At 39.3% G+C, this 27,070-nt stretch overlaps 1 protein-coding gene across 3 annotated transcripts in view; it reads left to right on the forward strand.

Moving 5' to 3' along the window:
* The window catches only part of gabbr1b (gamma-aminobutyric acid (GABA) B receptor, 1b), a 665,116-nt gene that overhangs the window by 335,904 nt on the left and 302,142 nt on the right, over positions 1-27,070 (forward strand). For all 3 annotated transcript variants that reach the window (XM_061908314.1, XM_061908315.1, XM_061908316.1), the window contains 3 exons: positions 9,386-9,520; positions 14,565-14,735; positions 23,354-23,455. In XM_061908314.1, the coding sequence (XP_061764298.1) occupies positions 9,386-9,520; positions 14,565-14,735; positions 23,354-23,455 (408 nt within the window). The remainder of the gene's footprint in view (positions 1-9,385; positions 9,521-14,564; positions 14,736-23,353; positions 23,456-27,070) is intronic.

Here is a 27,070-nt window from a genome sequence, read left to right on the forward strand (position 1 = left end):
TTTGTAAAAAAAAAAAATAAGAAAAAGTTTGCCAAAATGCACCTCCAAAGACTTTTGGACCAATAAGAACAAAATGTTCCTGTCTGATGAGACAAATATTGAATGAAATCTTTGGTGTAAATGCCAGACATCATATTTGGAGGAATCCAGGCACCGTTCATCACCAGGCCAATATCATATCTACAATGAAAAAAATAACTCATAAGATTTACTTGAAAAAATTATTGTAAGTATTTGCACGCAAATGATTGAAGTAAAATGTAATGCTGCAATATCAAGTAACACTCACTTGCCAGTATCAAGTAAATTCTACTTACCCATTAACATAACAGTTGTGAAGATATTAAGTAACATTTAATTACATCCAAGTTTTAAGTTATATTTATATAAACAAATTAAAGTCTACTTGTTTTTCATCGGCAGGGACATCATTTTACTCAAAATATTAAGTACATTTTATATACCGTATTTCCTTGAATAGCCGCCGGGGCGCTAATTAATTTAAAATCTCTTCTCACTCCTGCACTTATCAATGGCATGCAGTTAAAAACAGAGTGTGATAAAAAAAAATTATAAAAAATTATTCTGCAGCCACGGCCCGGTGGTTGGGGACCACTGCTCTGCAACGTGTCATCGCGCCCACTTTTACACTATGCTGTCTGCGTGCTGGAAGGACGCATGCATTTCGCTGTTTCACATCCGAGATCGCAATGCATACTTGTTCCACAGCCATACCTTTTACACTGACTGTTGTGAAATAAACAACTTTAACATTCTTACTAATATGCGCCACACTCTGTGAACCCACACCAAACACATTTCTGGAGAACGTAGGCTCTGTAACACATTAAAAACGCAAGATAAGAATTACCCATAATGCCACCTTGCAGTGCTCTGTGAAGTGATCCTAACGACCGGAGCAGAGCCAGTCGGTGTTGTGCTGTGCGCATGCGTCGTCGTGCATGCGTTTCAGAGTCAAGTTTATGTAATATTTTTAGGTTTCTGTACGTACAACTATTAAACATTTTAAATAGTATGAGGAAACATAAGTAAAACTTACTCTTCCCCCATAATTCATGTATTACGTTAATAAAATGTTTAATTTTACTTAAACTCTTGTTCTTACTGAATGTTAAAAATACTAGGTATAAATTATGACAGTTACTCTAATAGAGTTTACAGCATCAAAAAGTCACTTTTTTCAGTGTACAGTGAAACATGGTGGTGGCATCATCATGCTGTTTGGATGTTTTCTTGCGGCAGAAACTTGGAGACTAGTCAGGATGGATAAAACGATGAATGCAGCAATGTACAAAGACATCTTGGATGAAAACTGATGCTTCTCATCCAACCTGATGGAGCTTGAGAGGTGCTGCAAAGAGGAATGGGCCAAATTGCCCAAAAATAGGTGTGCCAAGCTTGTGGCATCGTATTCAAAAATACTTGAGGCTGTAATTGCTGCCAAAGGTGCATCAACAAAGTATTGAGCAAAGGGTCTGATTACAAGTTATTTTTTTTGTTTAGAAGTTTGTAAAATTCTTAAAAAAAATTTAAAAAAGCCTTACACATTGTCATTATGGGCATTGTTTGTAGATTTTTGAAGACAACAATGCATTTATTTCATCCATCCATCTATTTTCTACCGCTTGTCCCTTTTGGGGTTGCGAGGGGTCGCAGGAGTCTATCTCAGCTGCATTCGGGCGGAAGGCGGGGTACACCCTGGACAAGTCGCCACCTCATCGCAGTGCATTTATTTCATTTTTGAATAAAGCTGTAAGGTAACACAATGTGGAAAAAGTGAAGTGTAAATGTAGATTAGAATTAGCATAGGTCCCCTTTTTGTTTTGACTTAAGTGTGAATTCCAAAATCCAGAGGCTGAAACTAGATGGCAGTTCAGTTTACCCAGCTCTTAACACAGATTCTTGCTCATAACTTAAAGCATAACAATTAGCCAAGAGATTGCTTGTATCCTGAAAAACATATACGCTGCGGCACACTATCCAAAGGTACCACTCAAGGTGCAGACATTGTGAAAGAAATCTCAATTTTCGGACAGGGAAAGTATCATGGATCGTGTTCAACTAGATATAATTTAATCAAACAAGGACAATGTTTAAAAAATTAACATAGCTGGCACCTTTTTATTTCTCCAACCTCAAACTAGGTGAGACCCCTGGTGGTGTATAAAGAGAGTATAGCCAACCTGGTTTCAGGCGATTTTCTCAATGATTGATCAAAAGGAACTCAGGTGACTACAGGGCGACATGACTGCTACTTACTTTGAGCTGATGCTACAGTATGTGTTTGCGGCATTTCCTTGTTAGTTTTTCGATGTTTAAAAAAAAAAGGAACTATTGTGCATAGAGCTGGGCGATATATCGTGGGTTTGTCTCTGTGCGATATAGAAAAATGACTATATCATTGTATTCGAGTATACGTTCTCACGCAGTTGCTTTTAGCTGCAGGCATTACACTACAGGCTCTTCTCGCTCGTTCCCATCTCTCCTTCTCACAGACAAGCACACTTTCTTACACACGTCACGTCATACGTCACATACGTATACGCCCTCGCGGAGCAGAGAGGTAATCAGACTGGGTAACTTTAGCTGTGATGCTAGCAAAGCCGTGCGAGTGGTAATACGAGACAAAGAAGGTGCTAATGAAGAAATAATTAATTCCCAAGAAAAACAGCAGGGGGTCCATCGTCTGGCGGTGGTTCAGCTTCAAGCGGGAATATGTCGAATAGACAACCTTAATTTGTCAAGTGTGGGGCACAAGCTTTGCTACCAGAAGTAGCATTACTGCTAATATGTAGCATCATTTGAAAAGTCACCTGCTAATAACTGTTTAATAAATACAGTTTTGGTCTATTGACTTAGTTATAATTTCTTTCTCAGCATGAACGTTTAAAATTAGTATATATTAATGCAGTATGAACAATAATGTTTTAATGTAGACACATAGAATCACAGCAGCATGATGATTCTATGTATCAAGTGTTAATTCAAAGCTAAGGCAAAATATCGAGATATATGTCGTGTATCGTGATATGGCCTAAACATATCGAAATATTTAAAAAATGCCATATCGCCCAGCCCTAATTGTGCAGCATGGGGCTGCTTCACCTGTGAGAATCATGAAAAGCTTTTACATCACTTTCCCCAAAACCGGAACGGAGACAAGTATGGGAAGTGAAGGTTCACCATCAACACTGCAGAGCAATCTTTACAGCAGGGGTCACCAACGCGATGCCCGCGGGCACCAGGTAGCCCGTAAGGACCAGATGAGTAGCCCGCTGGCCTGTTCTAAAAATAGCTCAAATAGCAGCACTTACCAGTGAGCTGCCTCTATTTTTTAAATCGTATTTATTTACTAGCAAGCTGTTCTCGCTTTGCTCGACATTTATAATTCTAAGAGGGACAAAACTCAAATAGAATTTGAAAATCCAAGAAAATATTTTAAAGACTTGGTCTTCACTTGTTTGAATAAATTCATAAAATGTTTTACTTTGCTTCTTGTAACTTTCAGAAAGACAATTTTAGAGAAAAAATACAACCTTAAAAATTATTTTAGGATTTTTAAACACATATACCTTTTTACCTTTTAAATTTCTTCCTCTTCTTTCCTGACAATTTAAATCAATGTTCAAGTATTTAGTATTTTTTATTGTAAAGAATAACAAATACATTTTGATTTAATTATTCATTTTAGCTTCTGTTTTTTCCAAGTAGAATATTTGTGAAATATTTATTCAAACTTATTATGATTAAAATTCCCCAAAAATATTCTGGCAAATCTAGAAAATCTGTAGAATCAAAATTAAATCTTATTTCAAAGTGGATTTTATCCTATTTAAAACATGTTGTCAAAATTCTAAAGTTAATCTCAATCAGGAAAAATTACTAACGATGTTCCATAAATTCTTTTTTAAATTTTTTTCAAAAATATTCGAATTAGCTAGTTAAAATTCGGTTGAATTTTGAAGAGTCGAAATTGAAGATAAACTATGTTTCAAAATAAAATTTTCATTTTTTTTTTCCGTGTTTTCTCCTCTTTTAAACCGTTCAATTAAGTTTTTTTTTCATCATTTATTCTCTACAAAAACCTTCCGTAAAAGGAAAAAAAAATGTACGACGGAATGACAGACAGAAATACCCATTTATATATATATATATATATATATATATATATATATATATATATATATATTTATTAAAGGTAAATTTAGCAAATTGGCTATTTCTGGCAATTTATTTAAGTGTGTATCAAACTGGTAGCCCTTCGCATTAATCAGAACCCAAGAAGTAGCTCTTGGTTTTAAAAAGGTTGGTGACCCCTGCTTTACAGCATCTTGTGCCAGGTAAACACACGAGTCACGACACAAAGCCTGTGTTTTGTTCAGGACAAAATACACACAGGCTAATACAAATATTAACAGAATAAATTAATACATTTAGGAGATGGTTTGACCAAACACTATTTGGTAGCAGAAGAAGAGAAAGTCAAACACAAATATAAATAGACATGCATTGAATGAGTAAAATAAACCACATTGTGTGTGTAATGGTAAAAGAGAAAATTAACTGGAAAGCAAACTATGTTCTGGACCAAAAATCAATCCACATTCTCTACTGCTCACCAGTGTTACCATACCTGAGTTATCGTGCAGAAATATCGGGAAAAAACTACTAAAGTGCACTTATTCATTAGCATTTTACAAAAAAGAAAGATCAGTTAGAATAATGGATATTGAGTGATATATACTGTGATTACAAATACATTGGAGGCAGGCATCACAGTTGACATACCTCACACAAAAGTCACAATTTCTCCGTAATTGTTGGTCCAAGGCTAATGTAGATTTTTGCAAAATGCGGTTAATAAGTAATTTTTTTGATTGTCCTGTGTATTTTTTACGATTATTGCACCCTCGGGTGCTGCAATGAGGTGGCAACTTGTCCAGGGTGAACGGCGCCTTCCGCCCGATTGTAGCTGAGATAGGCACCAGCGCCCCCTGGCATACCAAAGGGAATACGCGGTAGAAAAATGGATGGATGGATGGCACCGTCGGGTGCGTTTTGGAGTGCCTGCTGTTCACTAAACACTGCAGAGATGTAGCAGCTGAGTGTGTCAAATACGGCCAGACAATTATGCTCTAACAAATTAAAAGCATTTGTTATTGTAAGGTAATGAGCTGGAGTATGTTTACAACTATATTTAGACGCAATGTTGTGGCTTATTTCGTCAGAAAAGCTAACATCAAAACTACACCAAATGCATATATCCACTGGTAGCAGTCATGGCGCCTGTTGTTTAGTTGGCCATACTCTCTTTACACATGACTCTGGTGAGACCGGCTCTATAGTGCACATGCTGTTTTAGACAAGTCGTCCACTCCTTATTGCCTTCATTTCTCAAGAACTTGATTTAATCACTTTATTCCACACAATCTCTTTTAGTAAAAATAATCAATTTATTAACAATTTAACAAATTATCCTGCCCTTAATAACGTCAGTCAAAACAAAACCCTTAAATAAAAAAAAATGTCTTAGGAGTATTTCACCATGCTTTAACTTGGTATTGTCAGAGTTTGTTGGTGATGAACCCCAATATGCAGAGACGGTGGCAGGCATTGAATAAGAAAACATGTTTTAATTTAAATACTAAAACAAGAACAAACAAATCGTACTAACAAAAGGTGCGCACGAGGCGGATAAACTAGGCTATGAACAAAACACTTACTGTGACAAGAAGGAACTATGGCATGAGCAGAGTGAACAAAAGTAAACACAGCTACAACGAAGTATTAATGACATCGACAGGTAGTGGTGACAAACAACCGGTAAGAGCAACAATAATCCAGCACTGACTGGAGAACAAAGCAGGTAAAAATAGGAAATCGGGCTGATTGACACCAGGTGTGGCCAGGTGCCAATCAGCCGCAGCTGAGGGGAAATAGCGCTCAGGGAGAAAGACAGGTAGCGGACAAAATAAGAGCGCTGACAGGAAACAAAGACAGGAAAAACTAAAACATGGACACACTGTCAGGGACATGCCTGACAGCTATAAGTTATTGGTTAGTCTGCATAACATTTGTATGCGCATATTTAAGTGGACTCAGTGTGCATATCCACTGATAACTGTACCCCCAAGAGTGAGGCATAGGACCACTGTTAGAAGTAAAACCTTGTCACATCCTACACATATTAAATTAATGATTATGATGAATTGCTTTCTGACACATAACAATACATCTCCCACAGCGACGTGATTTACATATTTTGTACAATGAACCATGTTGACAAATATGACATAGCAATGAGCCCCTTGCCGCACCAAAAAATACTTGTGATAACCCCACAAACAATCAACTCAAACATTCAATAAAACACTGCTGCACTCCTTTACATGATTATAGGTCACCGTGCTTTTAGCATTATCACTTAAATTGTTTATTGATTTTTCATTGACTAAAGGTTGTGAATAGAAAGCCAGGCTGACCATTTGTTATGTGACTTAAGATAATGGGACTTGACTGGTAAGTAAATGTTTTTCGCCAGCAGTCCACAAAGAGGAATGGTGTTTTCCCAGAAGAGCCTGTCAGTGTGACCTTGAAACGTGCCTCACTTTGCCTCCTTTGTGGTGCCTCTGCTCTGTGCATCATCATCTGTATTATTGTGCCTTTTTTATTACATTGTGGTTATAAAATGTTTTTTCAATGATCTCATATTTCCCTGAAAATGTCTTGACTATCTGTCCGTCATTTAGACAGTAAACAGGGTGTATTATCACAAGGGGTTGGCGATACTGTACGATACTATATGTAATACTAACAATTTGATACCAAGTTATTGCAATATAGTGGAACCACGATTTACTAACCGCATTGGTTCTTGAAGATGGTTTGTAGACCGAAAAGTTTGTATGCAGAGTTCCCCATAAGAATCAATGTAAAAAAGAATAATTGGTTACAGCCTCTACACAATTATTTCTGTAAAAAACTGCACACTTTGAAGATTTTATATATATATATATATATTGAAACTTTTATTAGTAGGTTGTGCAGTACAGTACATATTCTGTACAATTGACCACTAAATGGTAACACCTGAATAAGTTTTTCAACTTGTCCACGTTAATCAATTCATGCACCTGGGGATAAGTTGATTTGTAACACTAAATTGGTCCTAGTGTGTGAAAGTTGTCTGTCTAGCTGTGTTGGCCCTGCGATGAGGTGGCAACTTGTCCAGGGTGTACACCGCCTTCCGCCCTAATGCGGCTGAGATAGGCTCCAGCCCCCCCGGCAACCCCAAAAGGGACAAGCGGTAGAAAATGGATGGATTATATATATATATAAAACAAACCAACATAACAAAGGAAGAAATGGCTCAACATGTTTTTTATCCAAACACCACATTACAGCAAGCTTAGATGCCAACGCACACACAAAAGTCTTCTTGATGTGCTCCAAATGGGTAACCACAATGTTGCTTCAATAAAAAAACAAATAAGGAAAATCATTTTACCTTGAGTTGGGTAATTGTTGTGGCATTGTTGAACACTGTGGGAGTTTTTGAGTGATAAACGAGCAGTGGCTTCACGTAGTCACTGCTAGTGCTAGCAGTGTTAGGCAATCTTTTATCGGCCAGTGTCCCGGTAGTGCCTTCCCCTACGCCAGGGGTCGGGAAACTTTTTAGCTGAGAGAGCCATGAAAGCCAAATATTTTAAAAAGTATTTCCATGAGAGCCATATATTTTTTTTAACAATGAATACAACTAAATACGTACATTTATAATTAAGACCAACATTTTTAGAGTATATTAAGTCTCGCATCTTTTAATAACATTGTTATTTTTAAGCAAACCAATAATTAATAAAATACTTGTTGAACAGGTGCGGCAGTAAACGGATGGATGGATTAAGCATGAGAATGTTTTATATTTTGAATGTGGCGCAGTGGGAAAGTGGCTGTGCGCAACCCGAGGGTCCCTGGTTCAATCCCCACCTAGTACAAACCTCGTCATGTCCGTTGTGTCCTGAGCAAGACACTTCACCCTTGCTCCTGATGGGTGCTGGTTAGCGCCTTGCATGGCAGCTCCCTCCATCAATGTGTGAATGTGTGTGTGAATGGGTAAATGTGGAAGTAGTGTCAAAGCGCTTTGAGTACCTTGTAGGTAGAAAAGCGCTATACAAGTACAACCCATTTATCATTTATTTATTTTTAACACTGTGATTACCAGCGGAATTATTCATTACTTATCGTGTTAAGTAATGTCAGCTAAGATTTATCTGAGAGGCAGATGCAGTCATCAAAAGAGCCACATCCGGCTCTAGAGCCATAGGTTCCCTACCCCTGACCTACGCTGTAATAAATGTTAATTTTCGGTCTCATCACAACTAAAGACTCGCTGAGGAACGAATCCCCTTTTGCCGGTTAAATCCTTTAAGTGAAGAGGCAGCAAGCAAGAGGCTAACTAGCCAAAATGCTAGCTCAAAACGTATTTCTAGCAACACAGAGCTATACAATGAGAATGAGAGAGTTTGGACACATAGTAAGACAATTGTGGAAATAAACATGTCAGAAGTGCTGCTAGCCCTCAAAGCGCATTACACAACCATCTGATTGCGTATTCAGAGCGTATGTAGTAAAGGCTTTAGCTTCGAGCAGATAGGTGTTTAGCAGGTGAGCATGAGGCAGCGTACTCTCCCCAAATGGTAATATACACCTCCCAGTCAACTACTACTAACATCACTATGAGCCCGTTGACATTCTAGAAACTTAAACTGCAGCTCAGTTCGCACGCAGTTCGGGCTTGAGGTGAAGGCTCATTAGTTTTTAGCGTAACGTTAGCTCATTTTGCAGTGTGTGTGTGCGTGTGTGTGATTGTTTTACGGACGGAAAAGATTTGAATGGCAGGGTCCCTGCTATCACATGTTGATAAAAATATAACATTTACATAATAGAAATCCACTATAGGCTTCCCAAATGCTGTTTTAAAGTAAGCATGATGAGTTGACTTGAAACTGTTTAATGTTGCACTTTTTATATGGAGAAGAAAAGTTTTGTCATTTTTTATATAATCTGAGCAACAATTCGAGGCATTTTAATGTTGATTAACGTTGGCAGAATTATTATAGTGTTCCCAATGTTAAAATGATAAAGCCATTGTTTACAAATTTGGTAAATAAATAACCCAAAAATGTATATTTTGTAGTTTTCTTACTGTACCGAAAATGAACCGAACCGTGACCTGTAAACTGTACTGAACCAAAATTTGTGTGTACCGTTACACTCCTAATATATTATAACCTAGTTGTATTATTATTGGTGTCGAGTGGAGTGCATTGCTATTCCTGACAGGTTCCCTATTTCTTTTCACCAGTGTGATCCCGGAGAAGCCACCAAGTTGCTTTATGACCTTCTGTACACCGAACCCATCAAAATTGTTCTGATGCCAGGTTGCAGTTCCGTGTCAACATTGGTGGCAGAGGCAGCTCGCATGTGGAACCTCATAGTGGTAAGATTGTTAAATTGTATGTATCTATTTGGAAATGATGGCCTGCTCACAGGTTTTAACCTTTCCACTTTTTCATTTCGATTGTTTCCCAGATACAGTATAGGTTTTTTTAGGCTTAGGGTTTTTGAATTGTCTTCTGGGTTTTGCATGTATTAAAACATCCATCCATCCATCCATTTACTACCGCTTATTCCCTTTGGGGTCGCGGGGGGCGCTAGTGCCTATCTCAGCTACAATTGGGCAGAAGGCGGGTGTATTAAAACTGTGGTTCTCAAATGGGTGTACGCGTACCCCTGGGGGTACTTGAAGGTATGCCAAAGGGTACGTGAGATTTTTTTTTTAATATTCTAATAATAGCAATTCAAAAATCCTTTATAAATATTGAATAATTCTTCAACAAAATATGAATTTAAGTTTATAAACTGTGAAAAAAGAAATACAGCAATGCAATATTCAATGTTGTCAGCTACATTTTTTTGTGGACATGTTCCATAAATATTGATGTTAAAGATTTCTTTTTTTGTGAAGAAGTGTTTAGAATTAAGTTCATGAATCCAGATGGATCTCTATTACAATCCCCAAAGAGGGCACTTTAATGATTATTTCTATGTGCAGAAATCTTTATTTATAATTTAATTACTTGTTTGTTTTTTCACAATTTTTAAAGTTATTTTTATATCTTTTTTTCCAAATAGTTCAAGAAAGACCACTACAAATGAGCAATATTTTGCACTGGTATACAATTTAATAAATCAGAAACTGATGACATAGTGCTGTATTTTACTTCTTTATCTCTTTTATTTTCAACCAAAAATGCTTTGCTCTGATTAGGGGGTACTTGAATTAAAAAAATGTTCACAGGGGGTACATCACTGAAAAAAGGTTGAGAACCACTGTATTAAAATATGTGCAAACTTGAAATGCAAAGCTGATCTAATAAGTTTGCGCGCAGAAAATAGTGCCTTTTAAATGAGCAAATTAGAGACAGCTCTCCATTTAGTTTGTCTGTATTCATGTATTTGCAGAATACATGCTGTTTTTTAGTATGCCCATAAATAGTGGAATGAAATAGTACTATATAAACCTTTAGCGCTTGCAAAGTGATTTGTCAAGACTGAAACTCCTTGAGGACCACTGTTTTGTGTCTATATTCGGCAAGTTCAGAACGTGCGTGCAAAGTGGTACAGGCATAAATGGCTGTGAGAGAGGAGGCAATTGCACTGCAAAGATAAACAATGGAGAGGGAACCCTCCATCCTTGTGTCTCAACATATTTGGACTGTCAGAAGTAAATTTATTAAACATATAATGTATTCAGCCATTTAATGTAATTTAAAATACATACAATCATTTTTTTCTGTGTCTGGTCTTTTTTTTAATGGCACTTGTTTTTTACATATATGAAAAAACTTCTTGCAATTTGCAGTTTCTTGCACCTGGATCATTACAAGCGCACCATCATAACACCTGCGCCTCCCACTGCCCACCTTCGGTGAGCTTAAAACCGTTTTAGTTGTCCAGATCACACTTCTATAGAACAGGTGGTTGATGTTATATTTGCCTGAGAGCTATTCCACAACATTACTAAACGGCACAGGTTGGACCGTTGGAGCAAATTATGTCATGAATGTTTAGTGTGTCAATGGGCACAGTACACACAAAAATCGAATTTATATCGGGTGGTCTGCACCACTTTTGCACTTGTTACCAATTATGCGTGCCATCTTGGTAGATCGCCCACGATACGCTCACTAAATATACTAGCATTTGTTTACTTTGCGAATACTATTTACCACTTATTAACTGAATCAGAGTAGCTCAGACCCTAAATGTTCATGGAAAGTAAATGCAAAAATCCAGTGAATCGTTTGCATTTTTTCTCTGTCCTCAGAATCAAACAGGCTGAGCAGTCTTCTTTAAACTTTACAAATTGAGTCAACAACTTATTACTATGGTAATAATGTCACACAAATAAATATTACCAAGTTCTTAATAATAATTCAATTGAGGGTGGTTGTGTAAATGTTCTGTACCTGAGGAGGTCATGAGAAAAAAACTTAGTAACAAGTTTATGGAGTTATTAATAAAAATCTGCCTAAAAAACTTACAACGTATTTGCCGCTGCTGCAAATTCAGGCAATTTAGGCCGCAACAATCACAAAAATGTATATAAAATGTATTTATTGTGTAGTAGGGTCGTGCAATATAGATGATATGAATTATATGAATCTGGCTGATGATAGGAGCTTTAATATTATCGTTTTATGATGATAATGCATGTTTGTGACACATTCTAGTGATGTCCTGCAAATTCGACCACGACACCCGAACAAATTTGTCCTCAACGCACTGTTGGATTCTTACTAGCGGCTATTGTTGCTCCACAGGGCAAAGCCACTTCTAAGTCAGCAATCCTCGCCTCCATGGCAACAAATACACCAAGTTTCCTACAAGTATCACCTCTGGAGAACGAGGAAGACCCAAACAAACACTACGAAGCATAGGAGGATATGCTAGAGGTAGAGCTTTTGGATGTAAACAAAGGCGGGAATATTGATACAAATATTGACACCATCGATGCCAAGTATAATGTCATTACTGTACATGGTTGCTACTGCAGTGGTTAGATATTTTTTTATCATTGAAAAATATTTTGTGGTTTTTGTAATAGCTTACAAACTTAGGAAATTAGTCCTGGACACAAGAGGACTTTAAGTGCAAATAAAAATCATTTAAATTAGAGCCAGTGGTAGCAAATAATAATAAATAATTATTAATATTGTTATACTGCCATCTTGTGTTTTTGTCTGATTATAATTGTGTTTGAAAAAGGCAATCAGTATCAGCCTTGGTATGACAATACTGCCCCTGTAACTACTTTGAATCGGATACCCAGTAGTATGAGTACAGCTGATGCAAAGTGTTGAAATGATAAAATGTAACGAACACTTATTATTCTAACAGAAGAGTAGATAGAAACACGTTACAACAGGGAGTAAACAAATATTAACGAGTACCGTATTTTTCGGAGTATAAGTCGCTCTGGAGTACACGTTGCACCGGCCGAAAATGCATAATAAAGAAGAAAAAAAACATATATATGCGCACTGGAGTATAAGTTGCATTTTCGGGGGAAATTCATTAAATAAAATCCAACACCAAGAATAGACATTTGAAAGGCAATTTAAAATAAACAAAGAATAGTGAACAACAGGCAGAATAAGTGTACGTTATAGGACTCATAAATAACCAACTGAGAACGTACCTGGTATGTTAACGTAACATATAATGGTAAGAGTCATTCAAATAACTATAACATATAGAACATGCTATATGTTTACCAAACAATCTGTCACTCCTAATCGCTAAATCCCATGAAATCTTCTTCCTCTGTGTCGCTTCTGAACAACTCTGCCAACTCCAAAGGTAGACAACGCGCCGCTTCCTCTTCTATCGGTACATCGCTTACTTCAGAGTCATCATCAGTTGCATAATTCACAACTTCCAGCTTGTAACCTGCAGTATATGACTTCCTTTTTCGGTGCCATTTTGTTCAGTCCTTCTCACTTTTTATAAGTTAGCGCCAAAGTTGAAATGGTGGAAGTAGTAGCAGATAGCATCTTTTTTTCCCACAATGCACTTCTGCCATGACCTGCCTCTGCCAAATTTTCATTGGTTGTCATGTGTGTGACGATTACTGATATCCGGCTAGTCTCTTACGTGAATGAGATAAATAATATTATTTGATGTTTTACGGTATTGTGTTAATGATGTCACACATAAGTCGCTCCAGAGTATATGTTGCGCACCCCCCCCCCCAAACTATGAAAAAAACTGCAATTTATAGTCCGGAAAATACAGTAGATTAATAATAGTTTCAAGTAAATTATACAACTGGAAATTACATAATATGTTATATGTACAGCTGTAGCCAAATTAGGAGCTTTTATAACCTGGTTATATCACCAAAAATATAATTTGGGATATGTACTGTATTTTTCGGAGTATAAGTCGCACCTGCCGAAAATGCATAATAAAGAAGGAAAAAAAACATATATAAGACGCACTGGAGTATAAGTCGCATTTTTTGGGGAAATGTATTTGATAAAACCCAACACCAAGAATAGACATTTGAAAGGCAATTTAAAATAAATAAAGAATAGTAAACAACACAATTATATGACGCATAAATAACCAACTGAGAACGTGCCTGGTATGTTAACGTAACATATTATGGTAAGAGTCATTCAAATTACTATAACATATAAAACATGCTAAATGTTTACCAAGCAATCTGTCACTCCTAATTGCTAAATCCGATTAAATCTTTTACGTCTAGTCTCTTACGTGAATGAGCTAAATAATATTATTTGATATTTTACGGTAATGTGTTATTAATTTCACACATAAGTCGCTCCTGGGTATAAGTCACACCCAAACTATGAAAAGAACTGCGACTTATAGCCCGAAAAATATGGTATATAGTTATTATTGCAGGTGACTGAAATATATGTCACAATATAAATCTTACGCTATATTGCCAAGCCATAATATGTGGATGTTGATTTGGCTTGGTGGTTAGTTTTGATAAAGTTATTGTTGATCGACCACCACCTCCTCCTTTTTTTCAACATAAATATAAAATGTTTTATTTTTTCCCCACACAAAAGCAATAAAATCCAGAAGATTTGTAACTTGAAATTATTGCTATTCTTCGTGTAAATCCGGTTAACACCCTATTAATGCCACTACACCCTCCACTAGTCATTTTAAATCCAAGGTATGCGGTATTTGTAAAGGATGAATGTGGGCCATGCCAGTTAACCAGTTCTCCTTATTTGTAGAAGCCAGCCAATACATCCCACATGGATGTGGGACGTATCCGTTGTAACCGTCAAATCACCGTAACATTAATGCACAGAAAAGCCAACATAAATATCAGAAACATACACAAAAAAAAAACACCCTGTCTCCTGGAATCAGAAGATGAAGGGTGAGGTGTTGCCACATGAAAACATCATGTTTTTATTCCTATTTCCTTTCAGCTGTCCTACGGGTCCAGTTCCCCAGCTCTGTCCAATCGCCAACGCTTTCCCACTTTCTTTCGCACTCACCCATCTGCTACGCTGCACAACCCCACTCGAGTGCAACTATTCCAAAAGTGGAAATGGACCAAGATTGCAACCATTCAGCAGACAACGGAAGTTTTTACATCGGTGAGTCATAATTACAATGTTTCATTTTAGATGATAACACTGTCTATTGTTACAAAGTAACAGTTACTGGTTTATATATGATGAAAAAAAAAAGTGTAGCATTTTAGAGTTAGCTACATTCAGACCATATCAATATTTATTTCATGATAAATATTAATAATAACTAGAAAATTACAGCCAAACTATTGATGGGCCTAACACCTGTGCTGTGAATATGGAGCCAGAACACTGCCAGTAAGATTTGGTGTTGAAAAACAAAAGTGACATTGTAGATTTTGTATTGGCACCGAAACACGTTTTGGACACAAATAAATGCAAACATTGAAAAAATATTAGTTTTGTGGATATTTTTTTTTAATCAAGACATGTTTTTGATGTCGATATTGATATTTTTATGCACTTGTTTTGTTTTTGTGTTTTTTTGTCGCGTCTCAATCAAGTTTAAAAGTTATATGGTATATTTGTGTTCATTAGCCATACTTTAAGGACAGTGGTTCTCAAATGGGGGTACGCGTACCCCTGGGGGTACTTGAAGGTATGCCAAGTGGCACGTGAGATTTTTTTTTAAATATTCTAAAAATAGCAACAATTCAACAATCCTTTATCAATACATTTATTGAATAATACTTCAACAAAATATGAATGTAAGTTAATTAACTGTGAAAAGAAATGTAACAATGCAATATTCAGTGTTGACAGCTAGATTTTTTTGTGGACATGTTCCATAAATATTGATGTTAAAGATTTATTTTTTTGTGAAGAAATGTTTAGAATTAAGTTCATGAATCCAGATGGCTCTCTATTACAATCCCCAAAGATGGCACTTTAAGTTGATGATTACTTCTATCTGTAGAAATATTTATTTATAATAGAATCACTTGTTTATTTTTCAACAAGTTTTGAGTTATTTTTATATCTTTTTTTCCCAAACAGTTCAAGAAAGACCACTACAAATTAGCAAAATTTTGCACAGTTATACAATTTAATAAATCAGAAACTGATGACATAGTGCTGTATTTTACTTCTCTATCTCTTTTTTTCAACCAAAAATGCTTTGCTCTGATTAGGGGGTACTTGAATTTAAAACATGGTCATAGGAGGTACATCACTGGAAAAAAAGTTGAGAACCACTGTTTTAAGATGTAATCTAAGCTGTACAGAAATTGATTATGTATTTTTAAATTTTCTACGTTTGTCTTTATAGCCGTGATCCATCCATTTTCTACCGCTTATTGCCCTTTGGAGTCGCGGGTGGCGCTGGCGCCTATCTCAGCTACAATCTGGCGGAAGGCGGAGTACACCCTGGACAAGTCACCACCTCATCACAGGGCCAACACAGATAGACAGACAACATTCACACTCACATTCACATACTAGGGCCAATTTAGTGTTGCCAATCAACCTATCCCCAGGTGCATGTCTTTGGAAGTGGGAGGAACCCGGAGTACCCGAAGGGAACCCACGCATTCACGGGGAGAATATGCAAACTCCACACAGAAGAATCCCGAGCCTGGGATTGAACCCAGGACTACTGGACTTTCGTATTGTGAGGCAGACTCACTAACCCCTCTACCACCGTGAAGCCCATACCTGTGATATTTGACGAAACTCCGTATGAAACAATACTTTTTTTACATTTCCAAGCGGAGAGAAATGAGTGACTTTAAAATGTAAGTGTAGCTGTATTTATTAATTTAAAACTTCTCACACCAGACATGTAAAGATTGGTGTGACATGAGTAACCTACATTTACCTTAAAATACGAGACTTCAGCTATTGTAATGTTGAGCGACCACGAGTGGTTCTTCATTTTGTTCCCCCGAGAGAGAGCCTTATATCCAGGCTGTGGATACAATTTCTATTACATTTACTTTTTTCATCGTTTGGAAGTAGATCCTTACATCTGATCGATCTTTTTTTTTTTTTTTATATGTTTACACCCAAAGAGGTGGACTCATTCATGTCTTATTGTATTGTATTGTCAAGTTTAATTTTGACTTGTTAACGCAGCACGGTGGTACAGGGGTTAGTGCATGTGCCTCCCAATACGAAGGTCCTGAGTAGTCCTGGGTTCCGGATGTTTCTGTGTGGAGTTTGCATGTTTTACCCATGACTGCATGGGTTCCCTCCAGGAAGTCCGGCTTCCTCCCACCTCCAAACACATGCACCTGGGGATAGGTTGATTGGCAACATTAAATTGGCCCTAGTGTGTGAATGTTGTCTATCTGTGTTGGCCCTGTGATGAGGTGGCGACTTGTTCAGGGTGTACCCTGCTTTCCGCCCGGATGCAGCTGAGATAGGCTCCAGCACCCCCTACAACCTCAAAAGGGACAAGCGGTAGAAATGGATGTATAGATATATTGACTTGTATAATTTAATACATATAGTGTTGAAACTAGCGCTATTGTGATTATTTCCTTTCTTAATTGCAAATAATACAAAATAGGGGAATACATTCAGTTTTCTTAAATGATATTACACATAATATTTACATGTGCATTTAAAAGTACAACTTCCTTTTAAAAGTGATTAACTCCTATAATGTAGAGCTGGGGGGTTATTTAATATTGATAACTAGAATACACTGGACTTTTAGAAAATACATTTTTAGGAACAATTCAATTAAAACATCTTTAAAAATATATCTGAGTAGTACTTTGTGGTGTTGCTGTAAATAAAGACGGTTACATTTTATATAAAAATTAAGTGATCATATAATGAGTCCTCCATAAACTGTATCATAACTAATAAACATGAGTGATTACTTTGAAGTTAATCTAGTTGCTTTGTAAAGAGAATCACGTTCCCCCTGTTAAGAGTACCATTGAATGTATGCATCGTATTGAATTAAACATTTAATGAATAACATAAATATATCCTAATAACCTCGTAGTGCTGAAATCCACTGCATGAATACAATAAACTGTGAAAGTAATCAACTTGACCAGAGTAATTTATGAAGTAGTCAAAGAGTAATGAAAGTAGATCACTGTATTATGTTTCAAAATACAAGATTTCTTTCTGAGCAGGAGATGAATCTGCTGACAGCAAAACATACAGGCTTACTCAAGATAAATGGAAAAAAAACTACTTTTGCTTTATAATTTCATGTTTTGAAGCTTTTTAAACTTAATTTAGATGCTTTTGTAAACTTGTTGTAAACATTCAGACAAGAATCCGCCAACAATATTGTATTTTTTTCAATGTTTGTATTTATTTGTTGCCAAAACTTGTTTTGGTACCAATACAATGTCAATACAACATACTTTTTTAAAATTTTTTATGGGAACCTATGGCCCCCAGGTCGATCAAACCTAAAAAAAAAAGGTAACGTAAAACATACTGGCATCCAATGAGCATATTTGCAAGATGGAGCCAATTATCAAAATCCATGATTTGTAGATTTATACAAAAGAAATTAGCAAACATGCTAGCATAAATTGTTGGCATGATAATGTAAGCATGCAAGTATAGAAGAAGTTAGCATACTTGTATGATGGCGCCAAGTATCAAAAACTTAGATTTTTATGTTCAAACAGTCACTCAATACTGACAAGACAAAACCTATGCTGTTTTCCAAACAGGAAGGTGCCTCAAACTCCCACGGTAGTGTCCACTCTTAAAGGGAATGTCTCAGAAGTGGTGCATGAATTACATTTGTAATATTTTGGGGTTGGGCTTCACGGTGGAATAGGGGTTAGTGCGTCTGCCTCACAATACGAAGGTCCTCCAGTCCTGGGTTCAATCCCAGGCTCGGGATCTTTGTGTGGAGTTTGCATGTTCTCCCCGTGAATGTGTGGGTTCCCTCCGGGTACTCCGGCTTCCTCCCACTTCCAAAGACATGCACCTGGGGATAGGTTGATTGGCAACACTAAATTGGCCCTAGTGTGTGAATGTGAGTGTGAATGTTGTCTGTCTATCTGTTTTGGCCCTGCGATGAGGTGGCGACTTGTCCAGGGTGTACACGGCCTTCCGCCCGATTGTAGCTGAGATAGGCGCCAGCGCCCCCCGCGACCCCAAAAAGGGAATAAGCGGTAGAAAATGGAAATAGATGGATATTTTGGGGTTTTAATTGATGCCTCTCTCATTTTTAAACCTTTCATTGATCAACAGGTGAGGAAACTAAAACTTAAATTGTTTTTTATTTTCTGTAATAAGAGATGTTTTTTTTTTGGTATAAAAAAGCGCCTTGTCTCTGCCACATTTTTATCTGTGCTGGATTATGGTGATATTTTTAATATGAATGCTACTCATTCCTGTCTTTACATGGTGGACTGTTTACCATGCCTCTTTGAGGTTCATCACAAACTGTAAAGCCATGACACACCACTGTGACTTGTACTCTCAGGTGGGATGGCCTTTTCTGTCCATTAGGAGACAGTGTCATTGGTACACTTTTATTTACAAGGCTCTTCTGGGACTATTGCTCGATTACATTTGTACATTGATTTCACAGAGAAGTACGAACTCTTATGCACTGAGAGCCAATGATCAACTGTTGCTCTTTGTCTCTTTTGCTCGCATTGAGCTGGGGAAAAAGCTTGTGTCTATGCAGCTCATTGTGCATGGAACATGCTACAAAGAGACTGAAAGCTGAATAAATGCTTATCATTAAAAATAAACTGAGAGCAAACTGCAAAGACTGAATTTTAAGTAAGATTAAATATTATGCTAAATAATAATAAATAATATGCATATTTTCTGTCTGATAAGATAATTATTCTCACCAAGCAGATTTTATGTTAGTGTTTTAAGGGTTTTGGTCCTAAATGATCTCAGTATGATATTACAGCTTGTTGCTGAGATTATATGACCTATAATGGGTAAAACATGCTTGAAACTAGAATATCAGCTGTTGCAAAGCTGTGTCATCAACACTCACAAGTATAAAACTACTTTTTTAAAGTATTAATTTTTTATTTCAAGAAATGAAAAAAAAATAATTGACTTTGACACAATTGTGTCTAATAATTAAAACGGATGACGGCCAAATGGACTTTGCTGTTTTATTTTCAATGAAACAAGAGAAAATATGTACTCGTATACAAACCCCGTTTCCATATACGTTGGAAAAAGGTGTTGGATGTAAATATTAACGGAATACACAGATTTGCAAATCCTTTTCAACCCACATTCAATTGAATGCACGACAAAGACAAGTTATTGGATGTTCAAACTCATAAACTTTATTCTTTTTTTGCAAACAATAATTAACTGCAACATGTGCCAAAGTAGTTGGGAAAGGCATGTTCACCACTGTGTTACATCACTTTTTCTTTTAACAACACTCAATAAATGTTTGGGAACAGAGGAAACTAATTGTTGAAGCTTTGAAAGTGGAATTCTTTCCCATTCTTGTTTTATGTAGAGCTTCCGTCGGGCAATAGTTTGGGGTCTCCGCTGTCGAATTTTATGTTTCATAATGCGCCACACATTTTCGATGGGCGACAGGTCTGGACTGCAGGCGGGCCAGGAAAGTACCCGCACTCTTTTTTTTTTTTAACAAAATCACGCTGTTGTAACACGTGCTAAATGTGGCTTGGCATTGTCTTGCTGAAATAAGCAGGGGCGTCCATAAAAAAGACAGCGCTTACATGGCAGCATATGTTGTTCCAAAACCTGTATGTACCTTTCAGAATTAATGGTGCCTTCACAGACGTGTAATATACTCATGCCTTGGCCTTGGGCACTAATGCACCTCCATATCATCACAGATGCTGGCTTCTAAACTTTGCGTCGATAACAGTCTGGATGGTTCGCTTTCCCTTTGGTCCGGATGACACAATGTCGAATACTTCCAAAAACAATTTGAAATGTGGACTCGTCAGACCACAGAACACTTTTCCACTTTGCATCAGTCCATTTTAGATGATCTCGGGCCCAGAGAAGCCGGCGGCGTTTCTGGATGTTGTTGATAAATGTATTTCGCTTTGCATAGTAGAGCTTTAACTTGCACTTACAGATGTAGCGACAAACTGTATTTAGTGACAGTAGTTTTCGGAAGTGTTCCTGAGCCCATGTGGTGATATCCTTTAGAGATTGATGTCGGTTTTTGATACAGTGCCGTCTGAGGGATCGAAGGTCACGGTCATTCAATGTTGGTTTCCGGCCATGCCGCTTACTTGGAGTGATTTCTCCAGATTCTCTGAACCTTTTGATGATATAATGGACCTTAGATGTTGAAATCCCAAAATTTCTTGCAATTGCACTTTGAAAAATGTTGTTCTTAAACTGTTTGACTATTTGCTCACGCAGTTGTGGACAAAGTGGTGTACCTCGCCCCATCCTTTCTTGTGAAAGACTGAGCCCTTTTTGGGAAGCTGTTTTTATACCCAATCACGGCACCCACCTGTTCCCAATTAACCTGCACACCTGTGAGTTATTCCAAATAAGTGTTTGATGAGCATTCCTCAACTTTATCAGTTTTTATTACCACCTTTCCCAACTTTTTTGTCACATGTTGCTGGCATCAAATACTAAAGTTAATGATTATTTGCAAAAAAAAATGTTTATCAGTTTGAACATCAAATATGTTGTCTTTGTAGAATATTCAACTGAATATGAGTTGAAAATAATTTGCAAATCAATGTATTCCATTTATATTTACATCTAACACAATTTCCCAACTCATATTGAAACGGGGTCTGTAGTAGTACAGTTGGCATAGTCCAGTAAACTGACAGTTAATAAACATTTAACTTGTGACATTTCTAACAATTTTGAACAGAAATAGTTCATGCACATTCAGATAAATTCTTCCAAATTACAATTAAACATTTTTTGGCTGTGGGCCAGGCTGTATATATGCGCACTAATTGACTGAAAGAGCACGCACTTGGCGCGATGATGTCATGTTATCGATGGGAAAATGCTTTTTTTAGACCATATGGTTTGCCTAAACCAGGGGTGTTCAAACTTTTTGCAAAGAGGGCCAGATTTGATTAAGTGAAGATGCCCGGGGGCCAATTGTTTGTTCGGACATTTTTTAACTACAAAAGTTTCATGCAAATACACACTGTTATAAAACAATTTTCATTGTCACCATTATCTTTGTTTCAAATGACAATATAACAAAAGATAAGCCACTCAGGCAGATGTGAACAACTCTAAAAACACAAATTTTGGCTTTCATTCATATCTGGAAAGTCAGATCACATTGAACAAACTGTATGAAATACATTAAATTTACATGAGCGGAGAGGGGTTTGCGGCACGGATGCAGAGACTGATAGTATTAAAGTGGTGTTGCCACCATTTGGTGAAAGGAGGAATTACAATTTCAAGTTTTATGATTTATTTTTTCTGTTTGACACTGCAGGCGGGCCATGAATAATACTTTTTAAGCCCGAAGCTGGGGCCGTATAAAATCTGACTGCGGGCCGTCATTGGCCCACGGGCCGGACTTTGGACATGCCTGCCCTAAACGGCTAGGAGACCCCGGGAGTAGCAAGCGTTTGCCTTGTTGCCTTTCCATTAAGAACAATACATTTATTTTTAGTATATGTTTGCTGGTTTCAAGAAATGTAATGCTGAGCGCAAATCATTGTCATAATAATGGCACTAGCATTTACTTCATTTAAGGATATTTTTCAACATATTGAGCAAAAAATGTCTTTTTTCTACCAAGAAAAGTGCACTTATTAGTGAGAATGTTCTTATTTTAAGGTATTTTGGGGTTCTTTGAGGTTAGTTAATCATACTTGTTAGGAGAGTCTTGACAAACCAAATGTTCTTGTTTTATTGGCAGATAATGTTTTTTAGTTCAAATACACTGACTTTTTGCAGTGCATTTATATATTTGTTTAGTTATCTGTAACGGTTTTACTTGATGTATGTCCTGTCATTTTAGTGTGTTATGTGAATGTGTAACGTCGCTTCCTCTTGGCCAGGACTCCCTTGAAAAATAAGTTTTATTCTCAATGGGATATTTTCCTGGTTAAATAAAGGTAAAATAAAAAACAAACAAGCATAACATTAGAACATCTTGCAATTTTAAGAGCACAGATTTCTTGTCATAAAGAAGAAGAATCGTAAATATAGAATGTATAATTGTATTTTTTTATGTAGCTCCTATATAAATAAATTGTATCTGAACTTATGGATCTAAAATAACATTTTGTTTAATCTTGCCTTGTTATAAGGACACTTTAATTAAATCTAGTCATGTGATGTGAAGAAAAACTTGCTTGAAATTGGACCTAATTTCTTCTCTTTGGAGTCAGTACATTTTTATAGTCACAAGAAAAATACTTTGTTTTAAGAATTCTAGCGGAACAAACTTTGCCTACCCCATAGACAGATTGTTTTGCTTGAAATAAGATAAGGTGTTTCTTTTTAAGATAATTTGAACTTGTTTCAAATTAACTTGTTTAGGGCTAACCTAAATTAACAACAAAATAGAACTTGTTTTAAAACTGTTCTTGCAGTGTATCTTATGTGGTACTACAAAAACATGTGTATATTGTTACTGTTTGTCATGTCATTGGAAGAAGTTAGTGGAACTGATGGAATGTTCCATGTTATCAGTAAGCCAAACTACATACTGTCATCTGATGCAACTGTTTTTATATAGAAATAGATTTAGAAAATACATAAAAAAATATTTTTGTGTTTGACAGACACTGGATGATCTAGAAGAGAGGGTGAAGGAAGCTGGGATTGAAATCAGCGTTCGCCAAAGCTTCCTGACTGACCCTGCTGTGGCGGTAAAAAACCTCAAGGTACAAAGTAACTGCTGTATGTTAGTGCAGAAATCTTGTATTGGTCAGATGCAGGGACTAACACAGTTATTTACAAAAACAAAGTCTTTATTCCTTCTATGGAATTACAACAAAATGAACTCAGATTTCCCTCGCCCGGACGCGGGTCACCGGGGCCCCGCTCTGGAGCCAGGCCCGGAGTTGTGGCACGATGGCGAGCGCCTGGTGGCCGGGCCTGTCCCCATGGGGCCCGGCCGGGCACAGCCCGAAGAGGCAACGTGGGTCATCCCTCCAATGGGCTCACCACTCATAGGAGGGGCCATAGAGGTCGGGTGCATTGTGAGCTGGGCGGCAGCCGAAGGCAGGGCACTTGGCCGTCCGATCCTCGGCTACAGAAACTAGCTCTTGGGACGTGGAACGTCACCTCACTGGGGGGGAAGGAGCCTGAGCTAGTCCGCGAGGTAGAAAAGTTCCGGCTGGATATAGTCGGACTCACCTCGACGCACAGCAAGGGCTCTGGAACCAGTTCTCTCGAGAGGGACTGGACCCTCTTCCACTCTGGCGTTGCCGGCAGTGAGAGGCGACGGGCTGGGGTGGCAATTCTCGTTGCCCCCCGGCTCAAAGCCTGCACGTTTGAGTTCAACCCAGTGGATGAGAGGGTAGCTTCCCTTCACCTTCGGGTGGGGGGACGGGTCCTGACTGTTTTTTGTGCTTACGCACCAAACAGCAGTTCAGAATACCCACCCTTTTTGGGTACACTCGAGGGAGTACTGGAAAGTGCTCCCCCGGGTGATTCCCTTATCCTACTGGGGGACTTCAACGCTCATGTTGGCAACGACAGTGAAACCTGGAGAGGCGTGATTGGGAAGAATGGTCGTCCGGATCTAAACCCGAGTGGTGTTTTGTTATTGGACTTTTGTGCTCGTCACGGATTGTCCATAACAAACACCATGTTCAAACATAAGGGTGCCCATATGTGCACTTGGCACCAGGACACCCCAGGCCGCAGTTCCATGATCGACTTTGTAGTTGTGTCATCGGATTTGCGGCCTCATGTTCTGGACACTCGGGTGAAGAGAGGGGCGGAGCTTTCTACCGATCACCACCTGGTGGTGAGTTGGCTGCGATGGTGGGGGAGGATTCCGGACAGACCTGGCAGGCCCAAGCGCATTGTGAGGGTCTGCTGGGAACGTCTGGCAGAGTCTCCTGTCAAAGAGAGTTTCAATTCACACCTCCGGGAGAACTTTGAACATGTCACGAGGGAGGTGCGGGACATTGAGTCCGAGTGGACCATGTTCCGAACCTCTATTGTCGAGGCGGCTGATTGGAGCTGTGGCCGCAAGGTTGTTGGTGCCTGTCGTGGCGGTAATCCCAGAACCCGTTGGTGGACACCAGCAGTGAGGGATGCCGTCAAGGTGAAGAAGGAGTCCTATCGGGTTCTTTTGGCTCATAGGACTCCGGAGGCAGTGGACGGATACCGACGGGCCAAGCGGTGTGCAGCTTTAGCGGTCACGGAGGCAAAAACTCGGACATGGGAAGAGTTCGGGGAAGCCATGGAAAACGACTTCCGGACGGCTTCGAAGCGATTCTGGACCACCGTACGCCGCCTCAGGAAGGGGAAGCAGTGCACTATCAACACCGTGTATGGTGTGGATGGTGTTCTGCTGACTTCGACTGCGGATGTTGTGGATCGGTGGAGGGAATACTTCGAAGACCTCCTCAATCCCACCAACACGTCTTCCTTTGAGGAAGCGGTGCCTGGGGAATCTGTGGTGGACTCTCCTATTTCTGAGCTGAGGTCGCTGAGGTAGTTAAAAAGCTCCTCGGCGGAAAGGCCCCGGGGGTGGATGAGATCCTTCCGGAGTTCCTTAAGGCTCTGGATGCTGTGGGGCTGTCTTGGTTGACAAGACTCTGCAGCATCACGTGGACATCGGGGGCGGTACCTCTGGATTGGCAGACCGGGGTGGTGGTCCCTCTCTTTAAGAAGGGGGACGGGAGGGTGTGTTCCAACTATCGTGGGATCACACTCCTCAGCCTTCCCGGTAAGGTTTATTCAGGTGTACTGGAGAGAAGGCTTCGCCGGATAGTCGAACCTCGGATTCAGGAGGAACAGTGTGGTTTTCGTCCTGGTCGTGGAACTGTGGACCAGCTCTATACTCTCGGCAGGGTTCTTGAGGGTGCATGGGAGTTTGCCCAACCAGTCTACATGTGCTTTGTGGACTTGGAGAAGGCATTCGACCGTGTCCCTCGGGAAGTCCTGTGGGGAGTGCTCAGAGAGTATGGGGTGCCGGACTGTCTTATTGTGGCAGTCCGCTCCCTGTATGATCAGTGTCAGAGCTTGGTCCGCATTGCTGGCAGTAAGTCGGACACGTTTCCAGTGAGGGTTGGACTCCGCCAAGGCTGTCCTTTGTCACCGATTCTGTTCATAACTTTTATGGACAGAATTTCTAGGCGCAGCCAAGGCGTTGAGGGGTTCCGGTTTGGTGGCCACGGGATTAGGTCTCTGCTTTTTGCAGATGATGTAGTCCTGATGGCTTCATCTGGCCGGGATCTTCAGCTCTCACTGGATCGGTTCGCAGCCGAGTGCGAAGCGACCGGAATGAGAATCAGCACCTCCAAGTCCGAGTCCATGGTTCTCGCCCGGAAAAGGGTGGAGTGCCATCTCCGGGTTGGGGAGGAGACCCTGCCCCAAGTGGAGGAGTTCAAGTACCTAGGAGTCTTGTTCACGAGTGGGGGAAGAGTGGATCGTGAGATTGACAGGCGGATCGGTGCGGCGTCTTCAGTAATGCGGACGTTGTATCGATCCGTTGTGGTGAAGAAGGAGCTGAGCCGGAAGGCAAAGCTCTCAATTTACCGGCCAATCTACGTTCCCATCCTCACCTATGGTCATGAGCTTTGGGTCATGACCGAAAGGATAAGATCACGGGTACAAGCGGCCGAAATGAGTTTCCTCCGCCGTGTGGCGGGGCTCTCCCTTAGAGATAGGGTGAGAAGCTCTGCCATCCGGGAGGAGCTCAACGTAAAGCCGCTGCTCCTTCACATCGAGAGGAGCCAGATGAGGTGGTTCGGGCATCTGGTCAGGATGCCACCCGAACGCCTCCCTAGGGAGGTGTTTAGGGCACGTCCAGCTGGTAGGAGGCCACGGGGAAGACCCAGGACACGTTGGGAAGATTATGTCTCCCGGCTGGCCTGGGAACGCCTCGGGATCCCCCGGGAAGAGCTAGACGAAGTGGCTGGAGAGAGGGAAGTCTGGGCTTCCCTGCTTAGGCTGCTGCCCCCGCGACCCAACCTCGGATAAGCGGAAGATGATGGATGGATGGATGGAAAGTCTTTATTCAAGTACTCACATCGAGAAGGCTTAAAGAAATTATAACGTCACCTCCTGTCAATGGCAGAAGACTCAAAGAAAAAGGCTGTGCATTTGCCACTGGGGTTTTTGATAAATTTGCAGATTGACCACTGATTTGTGATCACAGCTACAGGACAGTTACCTGGCATCTTCGAACTGAGTTTGGTCCGGTGAGAGGCATTGATTTGCTGAAATAAGGCAAGTTGGAAGAGCCGTTAGCCTCCAGCCAACGGCCCCAACACAATTCCAAGTGGTTGCCCAGCAACCAGAAGCTACGGCAAGAATTT

This window comes from Nerophis ophidion, linkage group LG08 (genome assembly GCF_033978795.1).
Source record: "Nerophis ophidion isolate RoL-2023_Sa linkage group LG08, RoL_Noph_v1.0, whole genome shotgun sequence".
NCBI classification, from domain to species: Eukaryota; Metazoa; Chordata; class Actinopteri; order Syngnathiformes; family Syngnathidae; genus Nerophis; species Nerophis ophidion.